Below are 12,081 nucleotides of genomic sequence, written 5' to 3'. Positions count from 1 at the left end.
TGTAGGACCGAGTGTTTATCGTTTTACCAAAAGCTATAGATGATGGTAATGGTGCAACTCAGATCTTTTTAAACAGCACATCAGCTCAAATACCACGATTCGATCGCTCTATTAAGCAAGGACAATTATTGCACCCAACATTTATCGACTCCAAAAAAACAAATAAAGGTAGATTGACTTATAATTAACGGTGCTTAATCAATATTCATTCGGTCGCATATGTGACAAAGACATTTAATCGGTGGAATTAGCATAAATAAATATTCCCCCACCACACAATCAATTAGGACTTTATTAGGAGATAAATATATATAAAATATTCAGGACATCCACGATTATATAAAATAAATAAATAAATAAATTGTGAAATATTATATAAAATAAATAAATAAATATGTGAAGGGGTAAAAAAGCAATAATTAATTCCACAACTTTAAACTACGGTTTCGTGTCTAAGAGTTCGATTGTGGTTCATTCTTTTTAATTTATATATATATATATATATATATCGAATATTTTATCACCACTCATTTTTCTTTTCTTTTCTTTTCTTTTTTTTTTATAAGAGGATAATTTTTAAAAAATTATCCGAATTATTTGTCGCTAAAAAATTTAATTAAATGTCAACTTCGGGGGTAGAGAAAAGTCAACAATTGTATGCGATCTAAATACCGTTCAACCCCATCAATATTTATACACATATACGTATCATTAACTATATATATTATCACTCAAAAAACGTTGAAACGTTTCACACGTTAACATTGCTGATATTTTAGTGGAAATCATTGAAGGCTGAGAGGTTTACACTTAATTCACACCTGCAATCTTATATGTATGTGCTCCATTAACCATTAGAAGTTCTCACGGTTCGGTTAATAGCATGAACCGAAACAAAAAAAAAACATAGTTTTTTGTGAGACGGTCTCACGAATTTTTATCTGTTAGACGGATCAATCATTCACAATAAAAAGTAATACTCTTAGTATAAAAAATAATAGTTTTTATGGATGACCCAAATAAAAAATTCGTCTCATAAAATACGACACGTTCGTCTATACTAATTTTTTTTATATGAAATATATAGTATCTATCTTTGATGTATATCAGATAAACTTTGAGACTAACACAATAATTTGTAAATCAAACTAGTAACATAAATCACAAAATGAGAAAATGTTGAAAGAAAACTATTTGTATTATTAATTTTGAATATTTGGATGTATTATTATAGATGTCATTATCATACTGTTAGAATAAAATTGTCACATATGATTAACTATATAATTAATTAAATCCCGTTAATGTGTCTTCCATTCCATAAAACATTAACAGGTCCCACTTGATCAATCTTTAAAAGATGATTTTGAATAAATAATTTTTTTTATTCTAAGTCTAATAAATAATATTATATATCATATATTTGATATACATTAAGGTATTGTGTAATGATAAGATAAATATGTGATATATAATATAAAGATAAGGTAAGGATAAATAAGACGTAGGATATTATATTTAATATTTGATATGATTTTAATAAGAGTTATTAAATTTATATATTAGATTGTAATGACAAAATTAACCTTATCATAATTAAGTTTATAATTTAAAAGTTGTTTCTTGAGTTCATATTTTTTATCTGTTCATGACAGTGCTTGCATGAATTATTTATTTTTACCTAATTTTATATTATATGTTGGATGCAATAATTGTCCTTGCTTTGTAGAGCGATCGAACCGTGGTGCTTGAGCTGTTGTGCGGTTTAAAAGATTTGAGTTGCACTATTACCACTAGCTATAGCTTTTGGTAAAGCAGCAAGCGCTCGGTCCTACAATTGGTATCAGAGCCAAGGTCACGGGTTCGATTCTCATTGATTGCAATGAGTGCAATCATTGGGAGGGAGATTGTTGGATGCAATAATTGTCCTTGCTTGGTAGAGCGATCGAACCGTAGTGCTTGAGCTGCTGTGCGGTTTAAAAGATTTGACTTGCACCATTGTCACTAACTATAGCTCTTGGTAAAGTGGCAAGCGTTCGGTCCTACATTATATAATATGATAATTGAGCCATTGATTTTGTGATTCAATCGAATATAAATTTTTAATGTTAATCGAATGATTTTATTGAGATTTATAAAAATCATTTATATAATTATCTCGAGTTCTTTTTATAATTATTATCTTATATAATATATAAAAATAAATAAAAATATTTATTTGCTTTTAATTTCTACCTACCAGATATTTATAAAAATCATTTATATAATTATCATCTAGTGATATTAATTTAGAATTTGATCATATATAGGGTTGATGATTTTTATATATTGGGGACAATTAAGTAATTTGTGGTGTTTTTTATCATTACATTTAAATTATCACATATCGTAAAAGGGATATTTTATCCTTCTATAAAATTATTTATAACAGACTCATGATATTATCACGAGCTTTTTAAAAAGATACCAAACGTGGGATAATGAGGATTATTTCTCAATCTCTCTTATCCAGTATATCAAACTATACTTAAGTTTATAAAAAGTTTCAAATTGCTAATGTGGATTAAATTGAAATTTTATACAAATTTTATAGACCTCCGTCTCCAATATATAAACTTATTTTTTCACCTTTTAAAAATATAGTTGGAAAATCCAATTATATAAACTAATTTTCAATTTATTTAATGATTGGAAATAGGTAATATATTAAATTAAATTAAATTAAATATACTTGTAAAATAATATAATAAATATATCAACAGTACTAATAAATGATTAAATATAGATATTTGATGTATGATTCGGACAAATGAAAAAAAAAATGTAGATATTATATTTGGGATATAGAAAGAGACAAAAAATGTATAAAATATTGAAAAGACTACATTAATCGTGTCAAAAATATGTAATAATTAATTAATTACTGTTTTAGACACATCTTCCATGTGAATTTGACACGTGGCTTTTAATCGGTCGCCTCGTTGCCCAATGCGTTCGTGTGTGTAAGAATAGGAGAACTTCACCACAAAGCCATAGATTACAGAGCTCTTGACTCGTTCGTTGACTAATAGGTACACAAAGCTCTGTTTATCTTGTACATTCGAATTTCTTTAATAAAATTTTCTGAAATATACCTGAAAGAGAAAAAGATAGTTCGTTTAGTTTTGATTTTTTTTAAAAAAAAAAAGTGAAATTTTTGACTCCATTTTGTTGTCGAAACTTGACCCCTGTTGAAACTTATTATCTCCTAGCCTTTGGTTATTGCTAATAGCCTAATACTCTGGTTAGAGGTATTGGGTTGAAGAAACATAGTGACTGTTTTGTATTTCTTGATCATTCCAAGTTCATGTTTTTTTTTTCTTTGACAGGAAGGGGCATACAGGCGGCATCTTTCTTGGCTTTTGGTTTTTTTTTTTAATATGATTTTTGTGTAAAGTTGATGCTTGAGAGATTGAGAAATGAGAGAAAAAGGGGAGGGTCTGGGCTTGGATTTTGAGAAGATGATGGTTTTTGGTGATGTGGGGTGTGTGAATGAAAATGAAATTGTGGTTTGTCAAGTTGGGGGAGGTCTTTGTGGAGGATCGAAGATGAGTGAGTGGAAAGATATTCCAGTGGAGCTTTTGTTGAGGATTCTTTCTTTGGTGGATGATCCCACGGTGATTGTGGCATCTGGTGTTTGTCATGGATGGAGGGATGCCATTTCTTGGGGCCTCACTCATCTCTCACTCTCTTGGTATACTTTTTTTTTATTTTATTTTTGTGTTGTGCTGATTCTGTTTTATGTTTATCACCAATTTTTTGTAGCATTGGATGTTGGATTATTGGTTTTTTGCTTGTTAAGGGAGTAATAATATGCAAATTGTGGTAGTTTTCATTTAAATAACCATGACCTTTTACTTGATTTGTTCTGCCTCAGGTGCAAGAAGAACATGAATGATCTGGTGCTATCACTGGTTCCAAAATTCACAAAACTTCAGGTCCTTATTCTGCGACAAGACTCGCCTCAACTTCAGGACGTTGCTGTTGAAACAATCACAAATCATTGTAGTGACCTCCAAGAGTTGGATCTGAGCAAGAGTTTCAGGCTTACTGATCGATCCTTGTATGCCTTAGCACGTGGCTGCCCTAATCTCATGAAGCTGAACATAAGTGGCTGTTCGGCTTTCAGTGATACTGCTGTGGCATATTTGTCTGGGTTTTGCCGAAAATTGAAAATCTTGAATCTTTGTGGATGTGTCAAGGCTGCCTCAGATAGGGCATTGAAGGTATGAATCTTGTGGCCTGGTCTCTGTTTTAAGATCATTACATTTAAGGCGGTTCTTGAGATTTACGACTTCGACTGATTTTCACAGGCCATAGGTTACAATTGTCATCAATTGCAGTCGATAAACATAGGATGGTGTGACCGAGTTGGTGATGAAGGGGTTAAGAGTTTAGCCTATGGTTGTCCTGATCTCCGAGCTCTCGACTTGTGTGGATGTGTTCTTATAACAGGTTTATCCCTTTTTACAATACGTTCTTTATAGTTGCAAAATAATTGGGTGTAAATAATTACATCGTTTTTTTTAAAAAAAATAAGACAATAATTACATCATTCTAGTTTCGAACCCCTGGGAAAGAATCCTGATTTTGATACTAAGCAATTATTTCTGTACTTGCTATATTCAATGGTGCAAATCGAGCAGATGAGAGTGTTGTCGCCTTGGCAAACAACTGCCTTCATCTGCGATCCCTCGGTTTATACTACTGCAAGAATATCACCGACAGAGCCATGTATTCTCTGGCACATAGCCGAGTGAAAAACAAGCATGATATATGGGCATCTGTGAAGAAGAATAGATACGAGGAGGAAGGTCTTACGAACCTGAACATCAGCCAATGCACTGCTCTTACTCCTCACGCAGTGCAGGTACTGTGTGACTCATTTCCAGCTCTTCATACATGTTCCGGTCGCCATTCCCTTATAATCAGTGGGTGCCTGAGGTTGACGTCAGTGCATTGTGCATGTGCTGTCCAAGCTCACCGTGCCACGCATGCAATGGCTCATCTAGCTCACTGAAGACTTCTGAAGGAAAATCTTAATCCCTATGGGTGAAAGAAGCCAACCTTGTGTATAAGAGTAGTTTTGAGTACATCGTTTTAGAACATTTGGTTGTATATGTACCTTTTTGTTGTATATTTACCTTTTTGCAGATGGAGCAATGGGCGAAATGTGGCTATTATGTTATCTTAGGGACCCTTTTTGTTACTCTGCTACTTTTATGAATTCTTCGAAATGAAATGTGGCAGTAATCAGGATTTTCCGCGTGCTTGAAAAGAGTGGTCAAATACAAGTTGGATAATGTAAACATGATGTGCAACACCCACGATTTAAATATACGATAAACTATTTAATGTCGTCCTCTCTGTGCTACAAAACAGGGGAAGGGATAGCATTATTTCGAGCAAATTACTTGGGTTACCTTTGTCGACGTCTACATCAATTTCAGCCCTCGATTGTTCGTTTATCATAATCATAACTCAGAAAAACGGCTGCAAGAACAATGCCAAATCTACAAAAAACTTTACTAGACAAAACTCAAGAGGAGAAAAGGGCTACAAAACAGCGCAAATGTATAAAAGCCCACATTATAGAAACATAAGAGCACCAGCCCCCTGTATGGCAATTATGCATCCCCGAGACTGAAACATATCTAGTCTCGAGGAGGCAAATATAAAGACAATAGCATATTAGCGTCCTTGCACCTTTAGTCAGAGACCTCAGGTTCTAGAAATCTGGGAATATATCTTGCACCAACTTCATTTGAACCAGACTCGATTTTCGAAACCAACTAACAGAGACCCAGTGTCTAGGGATAACTTATTTTGCTTTTCCCCGTTTCCCTTTTCCACCAAATTTCTTCTTCCCTTTCTTAGACTTGCCCTTGAGATAAGAAACACGGTCTGCTTTCTTTTGCCTTTCCTTCCTAACTTGCTCGATATCTTTGATTTCAGAACGAATATGAGCATTTGGTACGGAATTGAGATTATTTCTACCTTTGAACCTTCGATAGTCCCCTCGGAAACCAGGATTACCTTTCATTGGAAATGATAGTAAAATCAAAGAAATAAGGACCAAGTGCCAGAACATTGAAAACTGAAATGATGAAATAAGGAGATGCTGGGGAGGGGGAGGTAAACGCATGCTCCAATACGGAAGTAGTGGAAGAAAAAAGTTTCAACATTAGGTGAATGTAATTGAAGACGAAGCATCGAAAATGTTAAATATTTGAACATAAAAAACTTGAAGACCACGTATTTGGACAAAAAAATATGATTGAATATGACACATATTTGCACAACCATTTAAATTTAGGCAACAAAAATTCTTTCAACTCTAATGGTTACCATGAATTTTTAATGAATGTCTCACCGGTAGCCTCAACTATAATTAATTAACAAGTCAATATTTCAGTGGGATCATATCCTATTTACATGGGATCATATTGATTGAAAGTTTCATATATAACACACATGTACACGATGCAACGGCTCACATCGAAATTTACCTGCTGAAGTAGCAGCTCCTTCAGCAGTGCCATCATTTGTTCCTTTAAGTGATACTTTCTTATGTGACTGTTCTTTCCACCTCTTGTATATACCAGTTTTATTTGCTTTCACTTTTGCACCACTTTCTGCTTTTATCTGCAGGAAAAGATTGCAAAATAAATAGAAACGCAATACCAGTTTAGATAACCAAAACAAAGAGCCTTTGACATACGAAAATTTTAAAAATTGAAACTTTAGTCTCCATGCATGCATGTGGCTACAAATATAATTTGCATCTATTGTAGAAAGATTACTTTATATAAAATGGTTAATTGCAAATGCATCTTAAAGCATTGCATATTTTTGGCAGATAGAAGTGGGAGGACCAATCATCTTAAATTAAAGAGGGTTGTTCTCCATAATCAAATTTTTTCTGATTCATACAATTAATGTAAAAAATTTCAAGTCTGTCAAAATTAATGTGGTTAAAATCACTGATCAACATTATCACATGGGATATCTATCATGCCCGGGTGATGTTCTCAGGAACTTAAACGGAGATATTCAGCAACTGCCAACAGACTATTACCTTAAAAAATCATTACACTTCTAAGGGATTAGGAAAATAAGTAAGAGAGACCTCAGACATTGCAGGCTAGCCACAAAAGCTAACGGTAGGTGCTCTTTGACCATTGTGTTAAATATACGACCAACCAAGCAGTCATCATTTTAGCAAATTTAACAAGCTATAACTTTCATCATTACCAGGTATTAAATCAAATGTACATCTTTTGATTAAATGACTATTTGCCAAAGAAAATACCTTTCCGCTAGCAGTCACACGCTCTCCATTGTTTAGCTTGACGTACTTTTTGCTCCTCTGCAACAAATTGTGGGATGATTAGAACACGCAAGTAGATCAGTTTAAGGTGTTCAAGGAGTGTGTTTAAGCTGGGCTCATTTTTCACTGTCTTTTTAGTTTTTACTGTGTTTGTCTCTCACTATCCATACCACACACACATTGGGTTGAGTGTGTCATCAGCGTAAAATCAACAGTTTGAGTACCTTGTCCCAGTGATAAGAAGAATTCTGCTTCTTCAACCCTGTATTATCATCAGCATTCAGATCAAGAATGGCAGCTTCCAACCTGCATACTTGAACAAGTCAATGCTCGACGCATTTGAAGTCAGAGAGAAGCGCTTTAAAGCAGAAAATAGGTATGTACTGCTAGTGTGACAACTTCTCATACACACTGGGATAGACAGGAGCATAAGACCCGTGGGCAGAATTTTATTTTTAACTGATGTTATCCTCACCTATTTGATTCAAACCCTTGGTTAGCTCTCACAGAAAGACCTGCTTCGAAATGCTGAAATTGACATCACAAAAATGTTATGGTATGTTTTACACAACCCCAGGTCATCAAGGTAAAAAAAAGATCTTCTCATAGATTAGCAGTCATACTACTGAAAGTAAACGAAAAAGTAACAAAGAACAAGGAGAAGGTAATCCACCTGATTTGTTGGCACTGAACTAATAAAATTCTCATCGTCTTTGAAGCTGCATGCTTTTCTTTTAGAGCCAAAAACTACCAAGATCAAGTAAACAACATTACAACTAATCAAAATATGTAGATGTACATCTGTCAAAAGGATCGGCCAAAAAGCCGGCAGGATCCTAGAACTGAAGCTCATGGTTCTAGAGTGGACTTCTAATCAAAGATTTATTTAACATCTAAAAAAGGATGATATAAAATTCCAAATGTCACAGAAAGGTATGGGTAAAGGTGAATAACAAATTAAGAGTTATAACAAGCACCTTGTTTGTGCTTGTAATTTGGAAGACTCTGTTCAGAATCAATTTCCTACACAAGAAAAAAAGTAGAAAGTAAACAGGAAAAACATCTAGGAATGAACCACAGACATCAATAAAACGTAAATGACAGCACAACACGTCGAATTTTACAACTTGAAAATGGTCCTGGAGGGTGGGTGAGCAAAGAGGCGTGTAAAAGTAATCAAAAGTATGAAGGGATTCAGGCTGTTCAATTCTAGTGGCTTGGGTGTCTCTCGAAAGAAAGCAATTGGGGATCTCATACATGGTGGAAGGAAAAAAAACAAAATGGAATCGATCTTTATTAAATGCCTTTGAGAAATGGAACAAGGTAGAGTTTTCAGCACTAGCAAATCATTACACGATCACAGATTTCAACCAATAAATTATGAACATATTTAATGCCGGTTTAATTGTTAATCGGAACTCTTACATCCATACCACGAAATTGGTTTTTTAACATGCCACAGCTTCTGCATATACCCCAGTCCCCAAATTTCAATAAAATTATATTATATTATCTAAATTGTTTAAGCTCACGATTCCTGAGTAACGAACAAACCTAAGTAATAATAAATTATAGTATTGCTCACATAAAGTTGATCCGATTGCCAGGTAACCTATCCAAATCCATCAATGAATTTTTTATCAAAAGAATTACCTTCTCCACTATATTTTTAGAGCGCTGCTGTTGGACTTTATTTATGACCTCCTCATGAACGGCTCTTTTCATCTTCATCACATCAACCCATTGACCAGACTTTCCCTAAAAATTTATCCTCGTCAAATTGTACCTAGATACTGTATTAATACTATAAAAAACCAATAGCTATTGAATTGGCAAAAAATGAACCTAGACATTACTTGATGATTTTTTGACTTGGCAGCCTCACCTTCAGCTTCAATAATAGTTTGCTTAGGCCTAGCAATAAACATAGCTTAAAGGTTTTATTCATAAATAATACAATTAATAAGAAATAATACACTTTTAAAGAACAAGAATAAAAGCTGATTCAGGAGTCACCTAAATGCTTTCAGGTGTTCGGAAAAGGCTAAAGCTGTTAATTCATCACCACCAAGAATATTTTTGAACATCGGATGCAGACCTTCACGAGGCAAGGTTTTGACTCTTCTAATAGACTCTTTAGATGGTTTTGCTTTTGTCTTTGAATACAAGGTAAATGCGTTCGAAGAAGGTTTAACCAAAGCAGACAGTTCTGTAGATGAATCTATTATCTCTCGAACTCTGTCTGCAATCAGATCTATAACCCTTTGGGGAAATCGGCCATAGACAGTTTCTCCATTTGAGACTGCTTGATCTATTTTAGCCATGACACCATCCATATCTTGCAGGACCTCTTCCTCAGTAGGAGCGGCCCTAAGTGGTTTTGAAAGAAAGAGATGAAGATCTAACACGTAAGGCATGTCTTCCGAAGTAACAAAAGAAAAAGAAGTACCCGTACGACCAGCCCTTGCAGCTCGCCCAACACGATGGACAAATAGTTTAGGCTTAGGAGGGAAGTCAAAGTTAACTACATTATCAAGTAATGGGATGTCAATTCCCCGAGCAGCCACATCAGTGACAATCAGCAGCATAGTTTTCCTAGCTCTAAATTTTGATACATTGATGTTACGGGCATCTTGATCCATATCCCCATAGCAAACAGAAGCCACAATACCTTCTTCTCTAAGGAGAGCATAAAGAAATTCAACATGATATTTAGTGGAAACAAAAATCAAAGTCTGCTGATCAGAACTTATATGTTCTCTAATCAAATACAACAGTGCAGCATACTTTTCTTCGTAGCGTAATGTGAAAAAAGTAGTTTTCAGGTCAGGGCTAATTTTTGTCTCCAGATCAAGCCTCACTAGTTGTGGGTCTCGAAGGCCAGCCTTGGCGAACTCGGCGAGGGCACTAGGTAAAGTTGCACTAAAAAGCAAAGTCTGACGGTTCTCACCCAGCTGTGCAAGGATTTTGTGAAGCTGCTCCGCAAATCCCATGCTAAAGAGGCAGTCAGCTTCATCAAAAACCACATACTCCACCGTTCGTAATGACATGTCATCTACCTCTTCCAAGTGGTGCATAAGCCTACCAGGGGTAGCAACAATGCAATCTGGACTTTGTGCCAATTCCTCAAATTGGCTTTGCATACTATCGCCCCCAACCAGTAAACTAGCCCGTAGATCTAAAATTTAACAAAAAAAAGTGAAAAAGTTGTGTGTTGATCGAAGTGAAATCATCTCTAAAGCTGCATTCCAATTTATTCACACATACTGAGAAAAAAAGAAATCAGATCTTCAGCGGGATTAAAAAAACCAAGTATTAGGCACCAAAGGTAGGAGCTTTTTTTTATAATACTCATTCCAGGAGGCATTCATGCCTCAGCAAATTAAACCAAACGAGAAACAAAACAACAAATGAAATTTTGAAAGAACAAAAACGCCCACTTCTCCCACGATTAGAAAAAAAGACGACGATACAGCACTTTTAAAGTAAAAGTTTCAGCTATGCCAGTAACATGAGAACAAAATCAATCAAAACTTCTAAAAGAACCAGTACTTGCACTAGGAAAATAAATATTGTAGCTATTTACGTGCTTCAAAACCAAAAATCAGCTCAAGCAATTGACAAAACGCTCCATTCATTACATTACATCGTTACACAAATGTGAATTGACACCAGAGGATAAAGCATTCACCTGTAAAGCGGCCGAGTTCTTTCATAAACTTAAAAGTCTGGAGAGCCAAGTCGCGTGTGGGAGAGAGGATGAGTGCCCGAACTCCGGCCTGTGGGACGTGGTGCTGGAGCTTTTGCAGCATAGGGATCAGGAAAGCCGCCGTTTTCCCGGAACCAGTGCGGGCCATGGCCACAACGTCGCATCCGGATAGAATCAAAGGCATGGTTTTGCGCTGGATAGGTGTCGGCACCCTGTATCCCTTCTTCTTGACACCATTGTAGACTTTAGAGCTCAATCCGAGAGACTCAAATCCTCCGGATTTCGATTTCTTCGACTGCTTTTGCTTCTTCTTGAACTCTGATTTTGAGGCCGCGAGAATTTTCGCCATGGGATCACGGTGGTGCTGCGGCGCACGTTTTTCTGGTCCAGCCACGATCATTCAGAGAAGCGTGATGGTTTTAGGGGTTTTACCTCCACAAACCAAAGCCCAATATGTCCTGGGTCTTTTTGGATTATATAGTGGGCTTTACTTGTGAGTCCACAAACAATGAAGCCTATCGATCTGGACCTGGCCCATTAGTATGTTTAGATTTTTCAACCAATTTAGTTGCAACAAAAACCTCGTTTCAATTGCTTAAAAAAAATCATTTCAAACTCAATTTTAAAAAGTTGCTTAATAATATATTTTTAACATGTTTTATATAATTTTGCTTCTGATTAAGAAGTATTGATTTGTTAATGTCATCACTTACAACTAGAAAATATTTTTGTCTTGACGAACTTTTATGTAACTTGCATTTTTCTTTGAGATTATGTGACATGTCATTGGCGTTTACGGCGCAACATTTTTTTCGCAAAAAAATGATTAAATTTGTCAAAAATAAAAGTTATTAAAACATCAAGATTGCAAATAAGCAAACATGTAGATTGAAATTGCAATTTTCCCTTTTTTTCAAACCTCGGAATAGTTCAAAAGTATTGTCTCACACTAAGTAACAGACTCAAATACAGAAAATGAAACATATAGCCAGCATGCAGTTGA

At 35.1% G+C, this 12,081-nt stretch overlaps 2 protein-coding genes across 4 annotated transcripts; one reads left to right on the top strand and one right to left on the bottom strand.

Annotated features, from left to right (window-relative positions):
- Positions 1 to 2,970: 2,970 nt before the first annotated feature.
- LOC142551676 (F-box protein SKP2A-like) lies at positions 2,971 to 5,301 on the top strand. Of its 3 annotated transcripts, none has more exons than XM_075661043.1 (5): positions 2,971 to 3,071; positions 3,369 to 3,733; positions 3,917 to 4,265; positions 4,353 to 4,494; positions 4,686 to 5,301. In XM_075661043.1, exons 2-5 carry the CDS (start codon positions 3,459 to 3,461, stop codon positions 5,057 to 5,059), a joined length of 1,140 nt encoding a protein of 379 aa, XP_075517158.1. In that variant the 5' UTR covers positions 2,971 to 3,071; positions 3,369 to 3,458; the 3' UTR covers positions 5,060 to 5,301. The 3 variants fall into 3 exon arrangements, with proteins under 3 accessions (XP_075517158.1, XP_075517157.1, XP_075517156.1); XM_075661042.1 differs by lacking the exon at positions 2,971 to 3,071 and adding an exon at positions 3,087 to 3,290; XM_075661041.1 differs by lacking the exon at positions 2,971 to 3,071 and having other exon boundaries at positions 3,087 to 3,733.
- A 238-nt stretch (positions 5,302 to 5,539) lies between these two features.
- Positions 5,540 to 11,504, bottom strand: LOC142551675 (putative DEAD-box ATP-dependent RNA helicase 29). The gene is made up of 11 exons (XM_075661040.1): positions 11,061 to 11,504; positions 9,386 to 10,547; positions 9,226 to 9,283; positions 9,023 to 9,127; positions 8,347 to 8,392; positions 8,043 to 8,116; positions 7,845 to 7,897; positions 7,594 to 7,675; positions 7,352 to 7,408; positions 6,549 to 6,684; positions 5,540 to 6,075 (listed from the first exon to the last, which is right to left on the bottom strand). The coding sequence occupies exons 1-11, from the start codon at positions 11,476 to 11,478 to the stop codon at positions 5,861 to 5,863; spliced, it is 2,406 nt and encodes an 801-aa protein (XP_075517155.1). The 5' UTR covers positions 11,479 to 11,504; the 3' UTR covers positions 5,540 to 5,860.
- Between the last annotated feature and the right edge of the window lie 577 nt (positions 11,505 to 12,081).

This window comes from Primulina tabacum, chromosome 7 (assembly GCF_025594145.1).
Source record: "Primulina tabacum isolate GXHZ01 chromosome 7, ASM2559414v2, whole genome shotgun sequence".
NCBI lineage: Eukaryota > Viridiplantae > Streptophyta > Magnoliopsida > Lamiales > Gesneriaceae > Primulina > Primulina tabacum.
The sequence above is the reverse complement of the archived record's forward strand: the minus strand, read 5'-3'. Positions and strand labels throughout refer to the sequence as shown.

Coding starts and splice junctions, on each gene's coding strand:
- LOC142551676 (XM_075661043.1), top strand. CDS start 3,459: ATGAGAGAAAAAGGGGAGGGTCTGGGCTTGGATTTTGAGAAGATGATG. Junction 4,266..4,352: donor CCTCAGATAGGGCATTGAAG/GTATGAATCTTG, acceptor TGATTTTCACAG/GCCATAGGTTACAATTGTCA. Junction 4,495..4,685: donor TGGATGTGTTCTTATAACAG/GTTTATCCCTTT, acceptor CAAATCGAGCAG/ATGAGAGTGTTGTCGCCTTG.
- LOC142551675 (XM_075661040.1), bottom strand. CDS start 11,478: ATGATCGTGGCTGGACCAGAAAAACGTGCGCCGCAGCACCACCGTGAT. Junction 9,128..9,225: donor CCAAGTCAAAAAATCATCAA/GTAATGTCTAGG, acceptor ATAAATTTTTAG/GGAAAGTCTGGTCAATGGGT. Junction 7,676..7,844: donor CAAGGGTTTGAATCAAATAG/GTGAGGATAACA, acceptor TCAAGTATGCAG/GTTGGAAGCTGCCATTCTTG.